General features: G+C 41.7%; 1 protein-coding gene and 1 long non-coding RNA gene across 2 annotated transcripts; one reads left to right on the forward strand and one right to left on the reverse strand.

The window, feature by feature from the left end:
• Positions 1-30: 30 nt before the first annotated feature.
• LOC122984523 lies at positions 31-24,553 on the forward strand. Its single transcript, XR_006403911.1, has 3 exons — positions 31-491; positions 689-796; positions 23,411-24,553. It is a non-coding gene; the product is annotated as an uncharacterized LOC122984523 (long non-coding RNA).
• Positions 13,929-23,412, reverse strand: tgfb1a (transforming growth factor, beta 1a). The gene is made up of 6 exons (XM_044355021.1): positions 22,816-23,412; positions 18,106-18,384; positions 17,751-17,979; positions 17,002-17,152; positions 14,808-14,918; positions 13,929-14,691 (listed from the first exon to the last, which is right to left on the reverse strand). Exons 1-6 carry the CDS (start codon positions 23,144-23,146, stop codon positions 14,644-14,646), a joined length of 1,149 nt encoding a protein of 382 aa, XP_044210956.1. The 5' UTR covers positions 23,147-23,412; the 3' UTR covers positions 13,929-14,643.
• Positions 24,554-25,144: the final 591 nt, after the last annotated feature.

A 25,144-nucleotide genomic window follows, 5' to 3' on the forward strand; every position in this document is an offset into this window, starting at 1 on the left:
TCGCAAAGTTTTTTTTGTTTTTTTTTTTTTACTTCTGTTCAGAGTATAAAAACACCACTGTCGGGTGAAAATTACGTCAAAATTTAAAGAAAATGTATTGTGCCGTGCAAAATTCCTAGCACAACCCCAATAAAATTGTACTTAAAGTTGATTATTTGAACGGTAAATGTTGTTAAAATGTGATTTTACTTGCAAAATTCAACCATTCGTGCAGTGAGGTAAAATTAACGCTAATCTCATACTTGTAATTAGCGTTTTATGATGAATTGAGATTAGCTTTTACAGCGTATAAGTGATAATGACATTTAAGTGCAAACGGTAGAAAATATAAAGGAGGAAAAAATTCTTTCACTTCATTAACCAGCAGGGGTCAACACAGACCTTCACCGAAATACCCATGAACTTCTCATGAAATTGTGCAGCATAAGTGGTTGGTTTTGTAGGCAACTATTAGACTGCCGATGAGGTTAACCAGAAAAAATGTTAATAAGGTGAGTAATGTGTAACAATCGAATCATTAGTAAAAGATATGGTAAATGATTCGTGTGGAGATAATTTCCCCTGGCTTTACTTGGAATTTGGACCGACATTTTTAGATTTTAAGCGCAATAAAATACATAATTAAAATGTGAGCCAGTGTAACACAAAAGTACAGCCTTAGTCACGATTCCTTTTGGTTTTCTTCCAGATGCCTTAAGGCTTTAGGATGTTGCAGTGGAAGTTTCCTGCCATCTGAACTCAGCAGTCGGCCTCTGGCAACCACAGATATGGCGATGAGGGGACAAATATGGCACAGGTGCTCATGTACACAACTTTACTCACTCACACATGGCATCTGACGCACCAAGGCTTCAAATAACTGGTTTGTAAAAACATCACGCAAACTTAAGCAGAAGCACATCCTAGCTGAGCCACCTTTCCCTTCTCTGCACTGACAGTCACATTGTGGTCAGTGGAGTCAGGAGAGGCCAAAGGGACGCCTGTCTTCTGTACCAGAAAGGAAAGGGCAGCCTTTTAAGATATATGTTTGTGGTTTTGGTTTTAGTTAGGGTTAGAAGTTCAACAGAATAAGAGGCATTTAAGAGAAGCATGTGACACAGAGGATACAGCCCAGTCCAGTCTGCTTCTCTGACTCACAAGCGACATCCCGCAGTAAGGAGGCCAAACACTTGGGTGACTCACAACGACCCCGGTCGAACACTTACTAACCCCGGAGTGTGAGTTCACTTTCCCTTTGCGAGATCACCTATGACTCGCCTCTCTCTCTGAGCCATAACTCGTCTAGTTCTGTGATCGTTTTACTAGTAGCGCTAAAAGGAAGAAAAGCAAAAAAAAACAAAAAAAAAACAGACTGACTGAGAACAAGCTGACGTTACTGCCTCAGCCCCACATGAGAGTAAACGCAGACAGTGAGTGGGAGAGACAGTGTGGGAGGGAGAGGTAGAGAAAATCTGGCAAGCCGGGAGGATAGTGGAGGGGAATTGCCGGCCTCTTGGGTGTACGATGCTTGAGCATGAGCGTGGGCTTTTGAGGGGTCCTGAGAAAGTTAAAACAAACACAAATGGAGGAACGCAGAGATATACGAGCAAGAGAAAGAGACAGATGAAGGTCACGGGGAATGTGAGTGACATTCCAGGGCCAGGAGCCAATGAATGATGAGGCCTCAGAGTGAGTGGAGTATATGTTACATAGGCCTGATCCCGACCTTCTTACTATTTATTATTCTGTAGCATGTAAGACCATTACAAAGTGAGTGTTTCAAGCGCCCCCCCCCCAACCCCCTCCCTCTTTTACTTTATCTCTCCACTACTCTAATGTTCATGTCAGACTTTTTCAGTGTTTTATAGAAGCTTAAAAAGCATCAGACTCCTGTTTCCCCTCCTCTGCTCCACTCTGTCCAAATAATTCACTAATGAGAGTTTGGCTTCAGGGGTCTGTGGGGGGTCGTACTTATTTGAACCATATGTTTTTCTAGCGGGCAGGGCAAAGAACTTCAAGCAAAATTAAAGATAAATTGGGAGAAAACTCATCCTCTTGAGCGCCACCCTTCCTCCTATTTCTTATATCCCTCTATCTTGATTGTGCTTGGTTTAGACATTTAGTTCCTCTGTAGGCCAGAGTGTTTTTTTTTTTCTGACATTCTCTTTGAGTTATATACAAATCGCAGGGATTGCTCATATTAAAAGTTAGCCTTAAAAAGGGATCTCCATCTCCCAGTGGAACCTCCTGCTGATGAGCGGATTCATCAGCTAGCTTGTAAATCAACATCCTGAAGTGACACATTGCGCGTTCACTGGAGTTATTTGCACTACTGGGGAGTGAGAGGTTGGAAATTTCATGTAATTGGAAAAAGAAACGTGATGCATACCTGCCTAGAAAGAATGCTGCTGCCTTTACCTTTTCCACATTAAAACCTCGTCTGTGTTTCTCCTGTGTTTCTTGGATTTGTAACCCGGGTGCGTAGGGGTGGGGACTGGACGAGAGTATAGAAAGCAATTGTGTTTATATTTTGCTGGGAGTCTGTTTACATTTCTCGTAGGGCTGTTTTAAGTATTAAGTAAGGTTGTTACTGTCAGTGCCTTCGATGAAATCAGTTGCAGTGTAAGTCCATGTGAGCGTATATGAATTTATATGAATCTGAATCCAGATTAACAATATTTTCATGAAAAATCCTCTCTTGTTTTGTTTGTTTCTAACTCATGCATTTAAATGAACATTTTAGACAACTATGAAGTTATTCAGTTTAGTTACTACAAGGAACTTTTAACTGGTTATGAAACAGTCTCAATTTAACACTGATGCCTCTGTGTGACCTACAAAAGTAAATGAGACAATCAGTGGGAAGGCTATTTCTGTGTAGTTATTCTAAATTCCTGCCACCGGATCCGATCCCCCACGAAATCAGATGAAACTATTAAACGACACGCTACATTACATGTAGCGTCGTACCATGAGGGAGTACAAAGACTTTACAAGGACGAGGGGAGGACATTTCTATTCGTTTGATAACGTTTAAAGTAAAGTCAGACTTCTTGTCGGCTTCACGACTCATTTTTTTTAAAAAAGATGAGAGAAACAGAGAGAGAGATAGAGAGAGAGAGAGAGAGAGCAACAGTGGTTGAGCAAGCTAGAGAGTGAATGAAGAGAGCGAGCGGCACTTGTGAGAACAAAGGAGTGAATCTGAGAAATTTAGCGTGAATTATTTTTCTGATTGTTTCACGGCGGTTTACGTTCGAAAGCACAAATAAACACATTCACACCTCCGCTCAGCCCTGCTGGAATGCACCACATTTCCAGATTTGGGTGTGAATTCAGCCTTACGTGGGTGAACAGTACTAAAAATAAAGTTTACTTCGTCTCGCCGTCGTCTTATCACAGTTAGTAATCTTACATAGCCACAAATAGATACATACAAGGATACGAACACCTTACACCTTATCGCCATGCATCCTATAAACAGCTGTGTTTATAAAGAAAAGAAAAGAAAGAAAAATAGTATTAAAGATAAGTAGCTTCTTTCTTTCGCTTGCTTCCAAAACAAATGCACACACTAGCTAAGATGTTTAGCAGTCCGCATTCTGGGAAAACACTACCAGTTTTGTCCACAGGGGCCGCCAAAATCAACACAAAATAAAAGTTCCTTGTAGTAACTTTAAAAAATAGTGACGAATGTTCTCTTATGCCCTTGAGGTATTTTCTACACTTGATTATAATGACTAATTACCAGTTTTGTATTGTTTATCCATGTTTTCATTAAACAACAATCAGTCAACTTACTAAACAAACAGATAGACAGTGTAGAAGTGGGTTATGTTGCTGCGGTTTGAGGCGTTTCTGTTGACAATTTGATGCTTTTTTTCCACTGTAAAAACAGGAAGAATGTTCTTTCCACAAAGAGAAAAAAAAACTTGATTGTTTGTACCGTTTATAAAAAGCTTTTGGCAATCGTGAACAGAACAAAAAGGATCTTCTCAATTGACTGTCTCACATTTGTCCAGTTTGACTCTTGCATCCTTCATCATTAACACTCCCTGTAATGTCAGGGCTGTAACTTTGATAACAAAAAGCAGTGTTTGGTTTTACATCATTCTCGCTGGTCGAACAGACTGTGAGACATGCATGCGGCTCATTTTTTCAAGATTTCTCCCACTATCGAACAAACAGTTTGGACTTGTGAACTTATACAGTAAGGATTGTTGCATTAGCCACTGAAACCACAGCTCCATACCTGAGTGTAAGCCCACACACAGTCTGAATGGAATAAATTCTTGACTGTGGAAATGTGAAGCAGACTATGTTAGTTGTTTTTTTTTTTTGTTTTTTTTTGTTTTGTTTTAATGGCTCATATCCAGCAACCTCCTCCTGATCGACTGGCACCACAGCCTTGTTAAAGGAAATTTAGAAAATGACTGACTAAACAGATAATTAGAATAAATAAAAACAAATTGTTATGGGAAGTGAAAGCAGCCCAGATTCCTTAAAAATTAGATTAGGATGAAAAACGATCTTGCAGTATGAACTCACCGGTTGGGTCGAGTCTAGCCTTATTTGGCCATATCTGTGGATATTATGGTAATTAACCACTTTGTATTTCCTACTTCTTTTTCATTTTCCTCTGGTTTTCTGTGTCATCAGTCAGGATTTTCCCTTCCACTGTCCCCACATGTTCATTCTAATTCCCTCCACACACATAAACCCCCTCTCCCATTCACATTTACTCTTGCCATCATTCCCTCATTTATATGCTTTCTGTGTATCCTCCTGTCTGTCTCTTTTTCTCATTTTCAGCAGCTCGAGTGTTTGATGTGTGCTGGGCACGAGAACAAGGGATCGGATACACACCCCAAACAGGAAATGAGAAATTCAAGCAAATAGACCCGTGTCTCTGCGCCTTGCAGAGAAAGACAGAAACTCTCACAGGGAGGAATGTAGATAGATAGAGCGAGGGCAGACGGCGGAGGATGTGAAATAGACACGCTGAATCAAGAAGCTGTGAATGTTTTCGAGGTGAAAAGGTTGTTATATACTGTGTGTGAGCAAGAGAAAACACCCGGAGTATGATATTTATAGACCGTGACCACCCCAGATGCTGCTCTGCATCACCCTGTGACATCACCCGTCTTACGGTACCATACAACTCCCATTTAACTGTACATATCACAGTCGCACAGTTCACCTTATTTTTCTCAGCGGCGGCTTTTCAGCATCTATTTCGGGCCGCGGAGGACACCGACAGCTCACTTGGGAGTCAGACAGGGTGGTATTTGTTTGCTCCTTTCACCTGGAGATAACGCCAGCTTTGTGGCAGGTTCTGCATCGCACCCACACCCCACAGTTGTACTAATGTGCTAGATGGCAACCCCTTAGCAGGTGAGCTCATAAAAAGAAAAGAGTCCTATCAAAGCGACATTGGCACACAGACAGAGCAGTTGTGTGACTCGCTCGCCGCCCTTTCATCTGGCGGCGTGGTTGTTGTTTTTCACACTAGTTAACGGTAGCGAGGACAAGTGGTGGCGGCTAGTTTATTTTACATCTCAGGCTGCTCCTACTGTTTATGAGCAATGAACAACCGAGCACGACACACATGGTCAAACTTTCCCACAGAGAGGAACCCGCATCATAAGTGACTCAGGATGTCTGGGTGCACACGCTCTGACCATTAGATGACTATGGGACATAAAAGGGAAGGAAGACTTCAATAGACCTCTGCAAACAAGGTGGAAAGAGAGACGGGCTGTTGAGAAAACCGCCCCAGCTTCTCCGACGGGGCTGAATTGTCTCAACTGGTGTGAATAACTGCAATCTGATGTGGTGAGACAGCAATAACAAACAAGCAAAGCAGCAGACAGACAACGATCCCACAAGAGTTCAAGACAAACTGTAAATATCTGTCAGTAGAACAGCGCTACTTTCCCCAAACACTGCATAACAATGAAGACAACTGGAACACAGATGCTTTTTATATAATCTAATCAGACACTTAAACATCGCCATGTCAATACCAGCTGCGTAGCACAAATACAGAACCAGAAACTTTTTGTGTAGTGTCTGAAAATATCCCGTCACACATAGACAGGCCATCCAGGATGTTGTGGGGGAGAGTTTCCTCTTCCTGTTGCTGTTACCGTTGGACTTTCCTGTCAGTTAGCATTAACTACTGACAGACCTTTGGGTGCGTTCCAGACTCATCCCTGGGCCTTTTTTTTTTTTTTATCTCAAGGGAGTATGATTCCTTACTGTGAAGTATTAGTTAACATCCTGTACACTTGGGTGGCCAGGCAGAGGAGGCAGCATCAGATCTAGGTACTCTCCCTGGAGCAGACAGCCCTTTTTTTTTTTTTTTTTTTAGAGCAGAAACCAGCAGGTATATCTAAAAGCAAATGAGGACCACACTCAGTGGTGCGGTCACATGTGTTCATCAGGTGGTGCGAACAAAAACAAAACAAAACAAAAAAAAAAGAATCAACCACAGATATTGTCTCCCAAACTCTCACTGGACTTCGGAGGAATGCGACAGATTTTATGATCTTCCTCTGTATCATCACCAAAGCTGGTCATCTCCTTTTTATTTTTCATCAAAGATTTCTCAGATGCTACGGGAAAAACGTGTGCGGAGCTATTTGTGTCAGCTCTCGGCTGTTCCAGCGAATTAAATGTTTATGATTCAGCAATGCCAGAGGGTCAGACTGGTGCTGATTCTAAGATAGACTGGCCTGAATTAGTGTCTGCTTTTTGTGTCTGGCTTCTGTTATACCTGCACACACCTATTCCTTTTTTTGTGTGTTGTGCACATGCGTGTATTAGGTGTGTCTATGTGAGAGTGTGCATGCCAAGACCGTTTTGAATTCTAATTTAGTAGGCATTCAGATTGAAAACAGCCCTGCATTAAAACAACGCAGGGGGCTACGCATGTTGCTTTATGAAGCGGTGAACATGTAATATGGTCCAGGAAGTCCACAACTGTACTGTCGTTACAACTGTACAATATTTAAGCAATGAAAAAGTAGTGAATAATAGTAAAGCGTAAAAAGCACATAAATTAATTCAAGAAAGTCTCTATTGAGCACGCGACTGTCCGTATAGGTATGCGTTCATGTACTTGTGTGAGCACATTTGTTCATACGTGCACACTGTGCATGTATGCATGAGTATATTTTAATATATTCTCATGTGTTTCATGTATAACATGATTGCGTGTGCGAGCGCATTGAATGGGAGGAGAAACGAGGAAGGATTGAATAAACCAAACACATAATTTCACTCTGCTGCCCGCTCCCAAAGTGCCTCGATCACAGGAAATGGGTGTAAAGGAATGACTCAGCTGGCTTTGACCTCCACCCCCCCCCCCCCCCCCCCCCCCCCACCTCCCTAACACCCCCACCCTCTCCTTCAGGGCTGCCTTAATTAGAAAAGCAACTCGTTTGTTTTTCTTCGTCTCAACACCCAGTCTGCCCCTCTCAATCTGTGTGCCTTTTAAAAAAAAAAAAAAAAAAAAAAACGAGCGCATCCCAAGTTTGGTGATGACTCATAGCATTCTCCTCCACCCATCGCTCTCATGCACTCTCCCTCTCTCTGTGTAATTCAATTGGCCTAGATTCCATCTTTGGTGCACAAATGTAAAAAACAGCTGTCGCACAGATACAGTATGTGCTATTATCCGCTCAGGTGTGTCCGATTCATAGAATACTCACTCGAACATATGCTTCGGCTTTGATAGCGTCATGCCGAAACGTTTATGTATTCGCCAAGCCTCGGTTGCTCAGGGCTAACACATAAACAACACACATTTGTTCACCCATGCACATACACGTACACAAACACACACATGCTGCTTCAAAGGATGGCGTGTCATAAACAGAGAGACTGGGAAGGAGGAATGTGTTGTTCATTGGGGAATTCAGAGCCAGTGGGGAGAGGAAGGAGGGGTGGGGGCACGCTGACCTAAGGCAACGGAGGAACACGCTGCCGAGCCTTTCTCTCTGCTGTCATAACCCTCGTATGCCCATCAATACAGCTGAAAGCCCCACTGACACGGGAGGCCGCAGAGCGCAGCTGACTAATCTAAAACAGACCTTATACCATGCTACCCTGAAAAACCTAACACCTCCCTAACCTCACATTTATCCAATTGGAAGAGTCGGGTTACCATGTGATACCAATGTGTGTGTGTGTGTATTCACAGAACAGGAAGATGATATTTCTTCCTGTCCACCGCCGCGCCAGTTTTACGCCGGTGTGTGTGTGTGTGATTTGTGACTTTAGTCACACCTCTCTTTAATTGGAGTCAGCAGCCTTGCCCGTGCTTTAGGATGTGTGCGTGTCTGAGTGAGAGTGTTTTTGAGTCTATATGTGTGCGTGTGAGTGGACGTAGGAGGCAATGGGATGAGTAATAGAGTGTGATTGAACTTAAGTTTACTCCCTCTGGTGAGGGTCACTGCCTCAGGGGTTCATGGAGAGCTGAAGTAACGCCCCCTCTCCCAGCAAGCCTCCGTTTCATGAGCTTCTGGAAGTCCAAAATCATCCGCCATTCACTGTTAAGAGCATTACTTACTGTGCTAGTGAGAATATCCTATAGCATAAAAAGTAATGTCAATCGATGGTCGTGAAGCAGCGTTTATCTACTGTAATGCCATTCACAAACAGAAACAAAAGTTATATTTAGACGACCAAATGAGAAGGATGATCTGAGTAGTGTTTTTTCCCAGTGACACATTCTTCTATGTAGAATATAGTAGAATATGAGTGTCGAATCCTGAATAAATGAATGATTCATCAAGCGCAGCCACTGAGCTTTGTCATGGAAGGTTTGTTTCATTATGTGTGTGTTTCATTTGTTTGTTTTTTTGTTTGTTTCTGAAACGATTTGCTTCTATCTCATATATATATCGATCAGCTTGGCTGAGAATGAAAGCCTGTCAGCTTGTTGTTGAGTTATTCTATCCCCACTAAAAAAAAACAAACAAAACAATTAAGCCCAATACATATTCAAAATGAACACTGTTCAGTTTTTACAGGCTAGTACAGCATCAGATAAGCATTCAGCCGTTGACATGGATGGAAAAATCCAGGAAAGATGTTCACCTTTTAGAAGCAGAGATGAAAGAAACTTTCCTTTATAAATCATGGAGATAGCGATGCTAGTGGAGCAGAGTTGATCCAGTGGATGCTTCAGGGAATTATGGGACCCTCAAACCCCATCAACTCTCCTCCCCTCCGCTGGGGTATGTTGCTCAGTCGTGTTTGTGAGATTAAACTGCTATTTAAGGGGGGGGCTGCCTCTCCTTTGGGAGTATATGGTTGGACATTGTTGTGTTTTTAGTCTCCAGAGTCAGATCTTCTCCTCCTATTACCCAGGGAGATGCTAGCTGTTTATAGGGGCAGATTTGTCCCTCTGTGTCCAGGGACAGAGAGCAAGAGAGAGTAAAAGAAGGAAGGAAACGGAGGGGCGGTACCGTGAGAAGGAGCCAGTCCGGAGATGTAATTGGTACCTTTCCTTTTTTAGAAAACATTTCTTACTTACTGAGGTCCAGCAAATGAGTCAGGGCGCAGCATGTTTTATAACCACACTCAGACATACTTTCCCTTTGTAGTTTTCACTTTGAAGAGGGTTTAAGTTTCTCCTGTCTTTGATCCACCGTGTATTAAGCTATGATGTTAGCTACTGGTTATGTGCATGACAAAAGAGCACAACCACCATCTGTCGTAAAAAAAAAAAAAAAGGAAACGAAATATTCTCATTTGCGAACTTGTCGTTTTTTTTCCCTCAGTTCATTTGTTTCATGGAGATTAGTGTTCAAACTTTTTAGCTTAAATGTCCAGAAAGCAGAGATGTGTGTGTGTGTGTGTGTGTGTGTGTGTGTGTGTGTGTGTGTGTGTGTGTGTGTGTGGTCCTTTGTTCTGTCTCGCCCTCATTCATTCATTCACCTACATCTGTTTTCTTCCCCTATCACTTGCCATGTTTTGTTCAGGTGATAACTCAAAATGGCCAGGGAGTTTCTTCAAAGCGTTTGCAGGGGTTAACAAAAAGATGAGAGAAGGAAAAACAGAGAAAAGAAGAGACGGCGCAAGAGATACGGTGATTCAGACTGTGATAACCATCTTGACTTAAACTGCAGGTGTGAAGTGAGAGGGATGGCGGTAAAGACAAGACAGGTGGAGAGAGGGGACAAACCTGTCCACTCACTGCTTAGCTTTTACATGTTAAACAATGCTGACTTTTATGTCTAAATAGTCTGTAGACGTTGTGGTGTGTTTGTATTATGTACATTTGTTTCATTTATTTAAAAAAAATTGTGTGCATGCGTGTGTGTGTGTGTGTGTGGAGGGGGATGCAATATAGTAATCAAGGTAAATTAGAATTAAGAAATTAAGTAATAAATGTTAAAGTTGTTGTAAAGTGAAGCTAAAATAAAACACTACAATTACTGTAATTTTACACTTTAATCTGACTATAATACGGCCTGTAAGAAGTAAAATAATGAAGTAAAATAATTTAAAATGTGATTGAATAACATGAGGTAAACCTAAATAAATAAATAAAAACATTAAACTAAATAAACAAATATCACATTTAAAATCCAGAGGACAGAAAAGGTAAAGACGTATAAAACAGAAGTCAGTATTTACTCAAGTTTATTCAGCCAGAACTGTTACATCACTAGATATATATTTCAACAATATCAACAATAAATCATTACAATGATCTCATTACTATTATTAAATGTTATTTTAAAGATATAAATATTGAAACAACTCAAATTAAATTAGTCTTAAAGCAAAAATGAAATGTAATCAACATTGAAATGAAAATGAAAATAACCGAGTAAATGTAGACAGACGTGTTTGCTGATGTGCGTATGTATACAGATTCAGCACCTGGAGCAACAATGGCTTCCAACAGCTGTGTGTTTGTGAAGCAGAGCTGAGCAGCAGCAGGACACCAGGGTGTGTTATTAAGGTCACAGTCAGCTCTCTCTGAGTCCACAGGAATTATACCAGTCCGCTTCACTGCTCTACTTTTAATGACCAGTTGTGGCAAAAGATCAGTGGACATATAATTGCAAATGTCATAGATGTTGTAATAAGACAGAACCCAAAATAGCATCTCAAGACCAGCGGCGGCGGCAGCAGATCACTCTTACATTTAGCGAGATCAGTTTTCATTGTTAAGTCGTAAAAGTGCCACAAAGGCAAAATCTTTAAGGCAGCATTACACTAAACAGAGCCTTTCATTTCTTTTGCAGATAAAAGAAGATGAAACGCAGCACGCTGATGCAGTTAAAGAGCCAATTATGTCAAAATTGAATGACTTGTTCGCTCTGATGAAGTGCAACAACAGAACAATTTTCTGGTTACTCATTCGGTCGTATAAACTCGGCACGTGGATCGCGTTAGTGGTAAAAGAACACCTGCTTGATTTTGAAATGCAGCAGGCATTTCTCACTTGTTGCTCTTGTGTAACACTCTCATACATTGCATGGTGGATTCAAGTGCCCCCCCCCCCCTTTTTTTTTTTTTTAACTTTTTTTTTCTCCTGGGATAGAGCGTGTTCTGGGATGTGCTTCGCTTTGTGGCAGGAGGTGTCAGCAGTTTGTTTCAGTGCCATAAAAAGCCTGAGGGCTCGAGAGGAAGCAGCTGCTGAGAAATGAACATTGGTTAGAAGGACAAGCCTACTTGAGTTTGACTTCCCTCTGGGACCATTCCATTAACACCATGATAGATTTATGAGCCTCTTGACATTCATACCCTTTGTTTGGTCATTACAGGGAAAGTAAAACAGGTGGAACGGCTGGCTTTTTTAGGAACTAATTTCAATGATCTTGTCTCTTCCAACAAAACTCATGTTTTGCATGTTTAGGTTTGGTAATGATCCTATTTTCTGGAAGAAAAAAAACCTTTTAACATTCCAATTACATTTGCCCTGCCAAGATAACACGGTACATAATGTGCCCCGGCACCATTAAAATCAAGACCTGGCAACAGATCTGACTGAATCATTTTGAGAGGTGAGACAAAAGGGGATTCAATTATGTTGATCATGTTTCATTTCACTTTGTTTATCTGCCTACAGAGAACACTTTCCAAACAGGCACTCTATGTGTTGGCTCGCTGGAGGAAAATTTCTGTGCTTTCCAGAGGAACCCTGGGTAACATGACCGGCTTTGGAACAAGATAGCACAGATCACTGTCACCTTGTTAGCAGCACAAGCATCCTCCACACCACTCACTAGCACAAAGCTTATGTAAGGCATTTGACGTTGATGTGCCTGAGCCGTGGCTGTGTGTCAGTGGGTTCAGTGTTTTCATGTGCATGTGTACAGTATGTGTGTTTAATTTTCCATGTAGTCACTGCCCTTAAGTCTGGGACTTACCAACGGGTCTGGACCTGCTCTCCTCATTCCCAATTCAGCCTCATGGGCTGCCAGTAATCCCTTGAGTACTGAGGGAGAGGGGTGGGGCCGGTCGGGTGGGGGTGGGGATGGATGGGCTGCATGGAGATAGTAAAAAAATGTTGGTATGGCATGCATCCATACAGTTAAAGGCAGTGCCAAGAACGAGGCTGCACATCCGGGAATTCTGGTGTTAGCCGTCGGTGAAGCCCAGTAGGGCTTGCTGTTCTTCTTTAGTCAGTCCACAGTCATCCAGAGTAAACAGGCATCCAGTGGTCGCCCAGAAATAGACCTCACACACCTGGCTTATACCACGCTTTTCCACTGGTGGATCTCTCCCCTGACATCGGACAGTCATTGCTAAGTGCACAGCCCAGTTTTATAATATTTGCTGAAAGAACCATGACGTGTTTTTTTTGCATGCACAGTGAGGTGTATCCCCATCAGCGAAGGATTACATGAGGGAGATATTAGTAGAAGAGTAATATTATACTGTAAAAGTGTAGGAGGAAAAGGAGGCGTGTGTGGGTGTGGGCCCTGTACATCAGTGTTGAACTGCAGTCTTGAACTACATCAGCCTACTCTCAGTTTTCAACTCAAGTCACAGTTTTATAGTTTTATAGTGAATATATTTTCAGCAAACTATTTTTTTTATCTAGACTAGCCAAAGCATAACCTTGTTGTAGTTACTTATCATACAACCAAAACATGTTTAACACTTTAATTCACTCTTTCATGTGATTAACAATACAAAACTGCATGCTACATGCTAAATGCTACATGCTAAGTGTGCTTTAGTTGTGCTCATTTCATAAAATGTTCTTTCCCGGACTTGACTTGATTAAAAAACATGCATCATTTGCACGCTCTGACAAGTGTAACACACACACTCCTACGCAACACAGCATTGTGACACCTCACAAAAATATTCCACTCTGACTTGATAATTTAACATCAATGTTTATTTCAGGTTTTTTTTTTTTTAAGTATTTACACATACAAATTTCAAATGTTAAGTGCATTATAAAAATAAGGTAAACAGAAAAAAAAAAGTGTCGTTTTATTTCTAAAACAAATCACAGAAGTCGAATTAATCCTTTTGAAAGAACTGAATTGTGCAAAAAGCATCACACTTCAGATGAAAGTAAAAACTATTCCTGAAATAAAAGGCAATAAATTGCCTCTAATTTACTATGGCAATAAAAAACAGCAAATGTATGTATTGAGTCTAATTGGCTCTTCCCTAAAACCAGCAACACAACCACAACCCTGACCCTCACCATCTAAAGAAAACAAGTTGGCTGTAAATGCTGTAGGGAAGAAAAATATGGTCAACCACTGATATTACTCATGGCTCTGACATCTCGAGAGGATTCATAAGGACAAGCTGACATTCAAATATGAACACAAACACAGTGACAAAAAAAGCATTGCAAAAAAATCATGTGGGCTGAAAGAACAAGCAAAAAAAAAAACAAAAAAAAAAAACTGATGGACGGTTCATGTGAATCGTTGCTCAGTTGGCTGCAAACTCCAGCCTCTCAGTCAGAGGGAGTTTCCCCATGTCGGACTGTCCCTGTGGTTGTCTGCTGTCCTTTATGGTGTTGCTCTCTCCAAAAACACCTGCAGCAAAATCTTCCAGGGAAACCCCAACGACCACTGTTTTCCATACCTGGGATTGATTTAGCACCTTTAACTATGACCTCTTTAGGAGGATGATGTGGCAAACAGAAATGTCCCAGACAGCCATCTGTGAAAAGAAAAAATGTTCTTCCACCGAGGTCATTTTGGTCCTCATGTCCTTTGGTATCCTTTTACGCACCTTTTTTTTTTGAGTGTAATAAATCATTTTTATCCTTGACCAGGTCAAACAGACACACTTGTAGACTTGTGTATCACTTCTTAGCACATCTGTCCATCCAACAAATAAATTAATTCTTTTCAAGACAGATATTTTTACTACTGCGAGGAAAAAAAAGTATATACACATAGAAAAGAAATCACCTATTATATCTATATAAAGAAGTTCATGGTTTGATTTGCTTCCAACCCGATAATGGCAGGGCTCACAGGAGGAAAGCTGGACAACAAAGATCCTGATGACTTTAAATATTTTTTTTCCCCTTGTCTGCTCCGCTACGTTATTCTCTTTCTCTCACTATCAGTAGGATGTTCTTGTCTGTGGTCTCAAACATGACTTCTTCCATCTCTGTATGTGTTCGAGGGGAGGCAGAGCAGTCGGCCGTTTGTATTTTTAGCTACACTTGCAGGACTTCACAATCATATTGGACAGCTGTTCCACCTGAAAGTGAAAATCAACAGTCATGTGTTAAGTCATCTGTAAGTGTTGCTTTCACATCAAATGTTCTGTAAACATTTCACCTAAGATTGAATGTTACTCAGTTGCGGTGTAGATACCTTGTGTTGCCTGCCCACGTAGTAGAGGATTGGAAGTGGTTCCAGTGCCTGGGGAACACAGCAGGGCTGGGCCGAGGCTCCTGGGTTGTGATGCTTGTACAGGGCCAAAATCTGTAAACAATTAGGGAAAGACATGAAAACAGAGAACTCAGCTCAGAGTTTCATCACCGACATGGCATGTGCCAAAGCAACTGTAATAGAAAACGGCCAAATTTGTAGAGGATTTACAAGTTTGCCTCGAAAATGGGGGATAAGGGACACATGAGTCCCAATGACTCACTGCGTGCTCCATAGTGAGGTAAGACCAAAACAACGATGATACTGGACTTTTACTGAAACCCAAGCATCAGCCACAAACTGTTACTTATTGAACAGTCTTAGTACATTTCATTAAATTAGTTTTTGTTGCATATAATTATTAATTAAAATATTTATTTAAACAATAATGATGTAAATTTTGGGATTAGATGTCAGATTTTCAGATACTGACACAAATGGTTAGTTGACCTCATTTTAACAAGACTAAGAGACCACAGTGACGCTAGCAGTGGTGCTTTGAGCGCGATGCTCTGTCAATGCTAACGCAGCAATGTTTAGCTGGTATAATGTTACCAATGTTAGTTTAGTGTATTAGCATACTAACATTTGGTAATTCGCACTGAACACAAAGTTCAGCATCAAGCAGCTGATGGAATGTTATTTGTTTTGCAGGTCGGTCATAAACCAAAGTATTGGACAAACTCACAAAATCGTTAAACATGAATTTCTGTACCACATGTCATGACTATGCATCCAATAGCTGATGAGACATGACACTCAAAACCACAAATGTGAACCTCATGGTGGTGCTAGAGGAAAAGTCATACCATGAATGTCTGTACAAAATATTGTGCTAGTCTAACCAGTAGATAATGCAATGTTTTTATGGAAAAGTTAGAACTTTGATTTCGAGGTTAACCACCAATGGCCTGACTTTCCTTCTCTTGGCACAATAATTAATTCTCTAGGCACCATGAATAGCCTATGTGTACCAAAGTTCATGGAAACCCATCCAATAATTGTTGAGACATTTCACTTATACAAAATGTGAACATCTTGGTGGCGCAACGGGTAAGATTAAGGGATAACCAAAGTCAGTGGGCTTCATCTTCTGGGCACCATGATTGTCCAAAAAAAATAATGGCCATCCATCCAATAGTTGTTGAGATATTTCAGTGTGTGTGACTGACGTTGTTATCTCTAGAGCCATGTCACGAGTGTGGCTAAAAATATCAGTCAAGTCAAAGTGTTATATTATTTGAATTAGGCCTGCAACTAATGATTACTGTAATTAAAGCAACTACAATGGATATTTTTTATAATAACAATGTATCAAATGACAATGTGTAGCGTGAGAGGCGTCGCTCGTCATGATGAACCTACCTATTCTGACCGACTCTGCAGTTCCCCTCAGCTTTACAGAACTTTATAGCAAGTTCCAGCTCATTGTTTAGCTGTCTGATTGCAACTTTACTGTTTTGGTTCACTCTCAGCGTTCTCGTGGTGTCATTTATGGCCACAGTAGGCAGCTGTTTTTAAAGAAAAAGCTCTAAAAACCCCACTGTACACTACCTCCTCAGCACCAAATGGCAAACAGACACAGTTAGTGACTAGCTGGTGAACATAGTGGAGCATTTAGCAGCTAAAGAGGCAGATATTTCCCTCAGGAGTTGGTAGAGAGCAAAAACAGAGCTGGTGGAGAGTGAATATTGGACTTACATGTACAATGTTGTTCCATAACTGCTGGATGTGTAAATAAGCAGCTGTTTGCTAACAAGTTTAACATATCAATTTAAAAGGTGATGATATGCCAGTATTAGGTCCACAACTTGTTTCCACTGCCCCCAATTGGCCAAGAAAATCAGTTAATGCAGGTTTAACAATTAGTATGTTGATTATTTTTTTTAAAAAACGACTCATATAGCCTTTAAAATGTCAAAAAAAAAAAACACCAACTACAGCAAAATCTCACATTTGAGAAGCCAGAACCAAAGAATTGTTCATTTTCTGTCAATCAACGGGAGTGTGAATCAAAACAATCCTCCAATGACCATGTAGGGAGAAAAGCACCAGTCTGAGCTGCCAAACCACCATAACTTATTCTACCATGTAATCAGATGTGGATTGCACACCACAGCAAGGTGTTGCACCCTACCTGAGAATATTTGTTTTCAGTATTCCAGATGTAGGTGCAGGACCCCATGCAGTAGTTGGCGTAGTAGCCTGCTGGCTTATGTATCCACTTCCAGCCCAGATCTTTCCTGAAGTCGATGTACAAGCTCCGCACACAACAGGTCTCTGTCTGGCTGCATGTGAGAAAACAGAGAAACATCTTTTAAGTGAGGTGATAGAGAAGCATAGAGATTTTTACAGCATAGTTGCTATAGAAGGTAAATTTGAGATGAGATGCATGCTGAGTTTAAATGTTTTAAAGGTTTTAATGCTGCACTAAGGACTGTTTTAATGTAATAATACACCCATCTCACAATTATATAAATTACAGCTGAATTTGAGACGGCATTTCCATCCTAAACAAGATCCCTCACTCTCTTTTCCTGAATTAAATCATGTGGTGTGTGATACACTAGTCACTTCTCTACCAAAAGGAAGTGACAAGTCAATATTGCCAGTGCTCTGTTGCAGCTCTGGCTCAGGAGGAACCCCGGCTCTTCCTGTCCACATGTTAAAGTATCCTTGAGCAATGGCTACTGGTCAGCTGCCTTGCATGGCAACTCTGTCTTGTATCAGTGTGCGTGGGTGAATGTAAAGCACTTCATCCTATTTAGGCCAAAAAACACTACGTAAATGCGGTCCATTTAAAATAAAGCATTTATTATGACTCGTAGTGGGTTAAGTTGCATAAAACCCAACCCAAAAGGATGTCAGATATGCAGAATTGCTTACGCTGTACAGGTATCCTTTGTTGCCGTGGAACGCTTCTTGCGTGAAGTGAGGTGGCTGCTGACGTTTTGAGGGATAGACATGGTCAGGATGTAAGGTGGCTGCTCCGTCATCGCTTGCATAGCTCCCTGGTCTCCCCTAACCTTTTTGGTCCCAGAAATGTCAAACTTGAGAACTCCAGTTGTCTGGCCGCATTCACAGAACTGCCGGAGTTCAAAACCCCTTTCATCGTCTAAGAAAAGACAGAAAATTACAATATGAGCCAATTTAAAAAGTGGTCGGTTACATTAATGCAATTGCATGAGATGAGCTGAACTATAGTAAACAGATAACTGAATAAATTGCTTGTTTAACTCACCGGTCCCTTTGAGCCAGTCCTGCAAGGTCTCTGTGACTTCAAAGGACAGCCACTTGTCTTTCCAGTTGTTATCGATGAAACGGGAAGCAAGGTAGCGTGATGAGCTGTTCGCAACCTGATACAGCTCCACTCGCTGCTCTTTATCTATCACAGTGTTTTTGATGAGCATCCGCAGTTCCGCATTGGTCAGCAGGCGGTAATCCCCCACAGTCGCCCGAATCTCGGAGACGTTGAAGTACATCGATATTTTTTTGGGCTTGTCTTCTTCGTTATGTTTTCCTGTGATTTAAAAAGGACATTTACTTAGCAAGTTCAAACAAGGAATAATCTCACACAGATAATGATTACAATGCCCATTGAAGAGACAAATGAGAGAACAGGGATGTCCTACAAGCTGATCTGCCTGATTATCACAGCTGATCAAGGCATATTTTAAATGTTGGTTATCTATTTATTATGTCAAATGAAATTCTGATCATCTGATTTCACAACAGGTGTTGTATAATGTCTCAAACCAGCCTTTGTAATGTAAATGCTCTTCTGTTAAGTGTTTTATGTGTTTTTTTAAGAGCTATCTATGACATTTTTTGTAAAATTTAAAGAAAAAATGAGCACTGTCAAGCTATATAATATAGAAAAATGTAAATATTGAATTGTGACTCTAATTCTACAGATACTACATATTAAAACACTTAAATCTGGGTCGAAGACCAATATTAGTGAGTAAGAGGAGAGCAGTAATAAAAGTTTTTGCTATGAGACAAATCCATTTTATGGTCGTGGAGGGGACGGGAGTTTTTTGGGAGCTCTTTTCATGGATTTAGATAGTTGGCTGACTACACTCGCAATCTCTACAGTAAATACATGATACTGCGATATCTCTTGGCATACAAAAGTATATTTTTTTAATTAATGGAACATGGCAATGGGACAAATGGGTGCTCTTTAGGAACAGTTAATAGACACAAGGTTCAAAGAGTAACCTTAAACTTACATGTTCAGATTTGTTTATCTATGAACTTTTTTTTTTTTATTACACTACAAATATTCAAACTTAATTTTAGTACTTGCAGACTTGGTTTTTTTTTCATAAATAAACCTCTTTTTCATCATCATAAATGTTTTTCACTGTTTTTTACACCCATTACTAAAATTGAATAAGCCAGTGTTACTCAATAAACCTGACTACAGCCAAACACTCATCTATTCCAGCTGCTGTAAAGCAGACCATAAAGAGTGTTTTGTTTTCTTAATGTATTCCTGCCCATATTTGCAACTTTTATCCCTGAGCCTGGCCATATCATGACAGCAGGAACATTCCCCATGCAGAGCGTGATAGAAAACAGAGCCAAGCTACTGAAGGCTTTAACACCATAAATCTACAAGCGATACATTGCAAAGGATTAAGTCAGACAGAGACGTACAAAGATACACGAGAGTGAAACACAGTGTGGAAGGAAAGAAGTGAGAGGAGGTGTGAGAGGGGGTTTGTAACATCTTAAATGCAAAGAAAACAGCAGAGTGAAGTACGCTCGCATATGAATATAACAGTGACGGATGGAAGGGTGTGTGTGTGGGGGTGCAGGGAAATTGGAGATGTGTATCAATGGAGCCTGGGGTCTGGCTCAGGCCCAAACCTTCTACTTTGCCTCAGCCTGCCAAAAGCCGTGATTCTTTGCTTCTCAAGTCCGGGAATTACTCTTTGACAGCAGCTACAACCCAGCCTTGCATATTTGCTCTGCCTAGACGGTCCAGGCTGTACCACAGTCCTGCATGTCACGGCTGCTTGTGTATCATTTACCAGTATCACCATCTGTGCCGCTACTTAGGTAGTGTTTCACCCCTTTTAGTGAAGCCAAACTGAAACTGAAACGAGCTGGTGTGGAGTGTAAAGGGAAATGAGATGACATTTTACTGGTCCCACCCAGAGAAGAGTCAAATGTTTGGTTGTAAGTGCATGAATGGAAACACCGAGCGTCACAGGAGTGTACAGTATGTGGACAGCAGTGGACTGGCAGTGATGTGCCAAGCAACACCAAGTACGGAAAGTCATCATCTCCAGCTAGTTTGAGTAAACTAAGATAAATGTGTTAAGGGTTAGAGAAGTGTTTACGAAACAGGAAATTAGGTCACTTCCCCCTAAGAAGCATATTGGCTGCAGTGCCGTAATTATAGTGAGGTCTTATCCTCACTTCGACTTTCAAATTAACACAGATTGCATTGTCTCTAGAGACATATGACTGAACTGTTCATGAGATCAAAATACACTTTGAGGGAACAAAGTATAAAATTTCTTCTTCATGCTCGACTGAGAAAAGAGCCCACGCTCTTCCAGATAGGTGTAAAGATAGCACCCCAGCCTGCATACTAATATGGGTGTGGGGGGGATTTGTGTGTTGAATCAGGGCCTATCCACAGGTAAGCCGGGGACAGCTGTTGTGACAGGTAGGGAGACAGCTCTGTAATTACCAGTGGGAGGAACCAAATTCCAGCAACAGGCTAAATACCTGCCTCCTTCATACACTCGGCTCCACCCTCCCACAGCCCCTCATTGATGTTTCGTTGCCCACCTCACCCTATCTTACACATGCTGTCCGACCCCTGTCGCTACCCTTCTCCATTGTAGGGTTGTAACGGCTTCATTTACTCTTGAATATAATAACCGCAGATGCAAAATGACTGTTTTCCAAACGACGAAAAAGAGTTCCCTCTGTAAACAAGCTGAATTACATTTGGACCACTACCACTGCTACCATGCTAACTGGCTGCAGGAATTTAGCCTAATCCAGCACACAATTACCATGATGGAGAACAAAACCATTAAGTTATAAAATGCACGCAAATATGCATCCCCGTTGGCTGTTCTGGCGTATCAGGAAAAGTGTGAGCCCTATAAAAAAGAACCACAAATTGAAATGACGAACAGGATTTTTAATGAATATTGCAAACAACATTGTTGTCTTGTTGGATTCTATTTTTATTGCTTTGTTCAGACACAGTTCTCTGTCTTTTACTTCTCACAGAAGAGCAGAAGCTGGATTCTCTCCCACACCCTCTTGCGTGTGGGTTTTTTTTTTTTTTTTTTTTAAATAATTGCAAAACATTTCTTGCTAGGCCTACACACGTACGCTCGTACACTTGGTCTTCACCCTTCCCCAGTGTTGTGGAGGTTTACTCTGTTTAAAAGGAATCTGTGCTGAGGGTTAAGACAGTGGATGGGTGTTCTCTGGCATTCCACAGAGGTAGGAAACACATGCTCCCCATGGGCACCGCTTGCACCGGACCTGAGTCACTCAAGATCTCAGTGGCCATCAGCCTGCCTTCCTTCCTGCCAAGCTGCCCTGTCACAAACACGAACACGCAAACACACTGATAATATTCTCAGGAAACCCAGCGAAGAAAAAGAATGAGAGGGAAAGAGAAAGAGAGCGACGGATAACCGCGTATACAGAGACAAAATGAAATGGAAAATGAAATAAATAGAAAGAGATATCATTGAGAACAAGTGACAGGATAGACAAGGGAGAACCCAATGCTCAAGTTACAGGAAACCCCCAATCCCTGAGGGACAGACAGCGAGAAAAAAAAAACAGAAAAAATAGAAGAGAGAATGAGACAGGGTGAGGGTGAAGGAGTGCATTTCATGGCTTCTCTCATCGCCTGTTCTTTGGTTTTCATCTGAGCAGAACAAAATAATGCTCTTCATTATGAAAATTCCTTTGTTCTCCTTTTGGTTTGCACACTCCTGAGCATGGTCCATCCACTCAAGTCTTTCTTTTGAAGTGGTGGATAAAGCAGGGATAGTGTGGATGCCTGCCTGATAGGGTGAGGAGTATAGACATGCAGAGAACAATGGAGCAAAGAAACAAAACTAAATAAAATATGTTTATCATAACAGCTTGGGAGTCATTGCACAATTACAGCCAAAAACCATTTGGCTGAACAAACATTTGCAGGCTAGCCAAAGAAAGAGTGCTAATAAAGCAGTAAAAATGCCATAGATACCACGAAAGCAACACAGAGCATCAGACCAGATGCAACATACAACCCAGCTAACTTGTAACGCCTGTGATCTCTGAACTATTCATGTTGCCTGAAGATGTTGGGTGGAGATCAGAAAGGGTACACATGTTGAGGAAATTTATGGCCGAGAGTAGAACTGATACCACCTATTAGGCAGATGCTGATTAATTTGAGCTGTAGCCAGTAAATCTGAATATTCCACCAACCACTTTAAGGTTTGTCTATGTTGAAATGTGGTGAGAAACTTTAACGAAATGACATTGTGAAATATTTGCTTTGAACAACAAAGTACCTCAAACTATGTTTGTTTGGTTTTTTTTTTATTACATTTATATACAGTTGTCCCCTTTCCAAAGAGCACCTGTTCTGAATTTTTTTTCAATTTTAGTCCATCAACGTAATTGTTGGGTAATTTCTGTGTTTTTCCAGCTACTAATAGTGATAAAATGAAAATGAAAACTATCAATGCATCTCTAGGATCTTTGTATGAGTCTTACGTAGTGTGCCTTAACATACACTGTAAATGTGGGGACATAAATCACACCCATACTATTACTTGACATTCTTACTGCTGTAGTTAAACCATCAACAATTACCTGCATTCTCGACCACGGGTGTCCACGTGCACACTGTACGGGACTAATGTATCGACTGATGTACTGCTGTTCTGAGTTATCTGGTACTCACTGCTTATGTTGAACTTGTGCAGCACCTTGGCGAAGTACTCCTCCTCCTCTTGTTCTGTTGAGATGTCTGTGTGGACCTGGGTCAGCTGCTCCTTCAGCATCTCCTTGGTGCTGTTGTAGAGGGAAATCAGAGGGGAAGGGATCTCCTCCTCATCTCCGGCCTGATCTGGCTCAGGCTCCTTCGGCAGACGCAGTTTGCTGAGGATCTGGCTCCTGATGGCCTCGATGCGTTTTTTCTTCACCATCTCCAAGTCCAATGTCTTACATGTAGACATACCACTTACTCTGCCCACCATGTACACCACCATGATCATCAAGAGTGCCAGCTTCATTGTGCCACCCTGACTTGTTGCGACTCCACAACCACTGATGAGCTTCGGTTATTAGCGAGTCCTCCCTCACCTCTCCCCCTTCACCGACTGCCTCCGATCCGGGATGCTTAGGGAACAGTGAATCACTCCGTGGAAAGGTGTGACTGATGCAAGGTGTTTACACGCGGCAGTACAATTACAGCAGTGTGGAGAGTTATGAAAGTTCAGGACTACTGGTGCCACTGCTGTGAAAAAGCACCTAACACTTGTGTCCTCTTTGCACAGGAGCAGGTGGAGAGAATCCGAGTGGGCAGACAGACATCGAGTGATGAGCCAGCCTCTGACTCAACCCACACAGGTAACACAATGACGTCTCAGACACTCAAGTGAGCCCAGAGCGGAGCTGTCAAATACTAACAGAGCCCAGCCAAACATGCACACAGACAGTGCCCCCGAGACTTAGATGATTTATGCGGTTCCCATCGGTCCAAACGATCTATCAACACTCAACAACATAAACTCAACAGAGCTGGTACGATACTCGCAAACCAACTTGCTACTGAACTGAATCCTGTCTTAGTCGAAGCAAATATATACACCTCCACGTGTCAGCTCAGTGGTGTATTGCTCACCAAGCAGTTTCTCTTTACATGTCCCCAGAGACCAGCCGAGCGACTGTGAGAGGAACTGTATGAAACTCAAAATGAAGAGCAGTGTTGGCAGAGCCCGACTTACTTACAATCTGACTCTAACGGTTTTCAGCTGACACCACTTTCTGTCCTCCTTGACCCACAAGGTCTCTTCACAGATCATTCAGGATTATTCTGTAAATGAGACGTGAAGTCAAGTACGTCCTCGCTGAATGTCTCTAAGGAAGTGAAAATAGTAATGACACGTCCTGTGCTCAAAGTGAAAAAATGGCCTTCCTATGTCTCTGTTTTTGAAGTTTGATCAGATGACCTCTGACTTCCTTTACAGATAAAACTCTCAAGGGGTTTTTGTCAGTCAGCCCAGAGTTAATCAAATCTCCGCAGTGCAGGGACAGACAGTATAATGTAATATTTAAGAATCTAACTTTCACTAACTTAATCTATACCAGTCACAAAACCTATGCAGTGAAACTATGAAGAAAAATGTCCCTGCAGAAAAAACATCTGACAAACTTTATCGCTCTCTGCTGTGACTACCCCTTTTAAGCAGTAACAACATGTGATCTGTGTACAGCTGCAGTTCAGAAATTGCTTTCAACGCTTCCGACTCATGCCTACATCACACACAGTGCAGCTGTCCCCCTCGACTGTGTCTTCATCTTCAAACACAATAACACGACGGTGTACCGAGCCTCGGATGTAAACAGCTCAAGCAAGGATGCTAGATATGAATGGACGAGGATAGAAAAAAAAAAAACACACAGCAAAACTCTCCTTCTGCCAATGAAACGCTGTCCTCCTTTAACAAAATCTTAAGTGTTACACACCTTCTCTTTAAATGAGTGTAGCATCCAGACAACGACAGCAGTAGCAGGAGTAACAGTCCCTCTCAGCTCACACTGTTTTGTGAATCGGATTGCAGTCTCGTCTCTGTCCTCTCCTCCCTCTATCCATCCATCGGTATCACCTCGTTCATGCCCTTTGCAGCTCCTTCACACCTTCCCTCCTGGGTCTCTTCTGACACAACTCCCTATTCACACCTCTATTTAACTCCCTGTCTCTCTCCCTTTTCCCCTTGTGCACTCCCTCTCTCCCAGTGCTTGTCAGAGCTTGCTGGTGACAAAGTGATTTGTGGGAGCTGTGAGCCCAGCTAACTTTTCTCTCGCGTTTCCTCGCTCTGCCTCTCTCTCTCTCTCTCTCCCCCTCTCCCTCTCTCCCTCTAACTTTTCTCTCTTTTTTTGTAGTTCCTGTTACTCGTCTAATAGAGCGAAGCTCTCCGCCCAGGAAATGAGGGTAACGGCCGCAGTGTAAAACATCTGTTGTTTAACAGAGCTTTGCTGCCTGCCTTCTGTCCACATCAGGAAGCCAG

This window comes from Thunnus albacares, chromosome 6 (assembly GCF_914725855.1).
Source record: "Thunnus albacares chromosome 6, fThuAlb1.1, whole genome shotgun sequence".
Classification (NCBI taxonomy): domain Eukaryota; kingdom Metazoa; phylum Chordata; class Actinopteri; order Scombriformes; family Scombridae; genus Thunnus; species Thunnus albacares.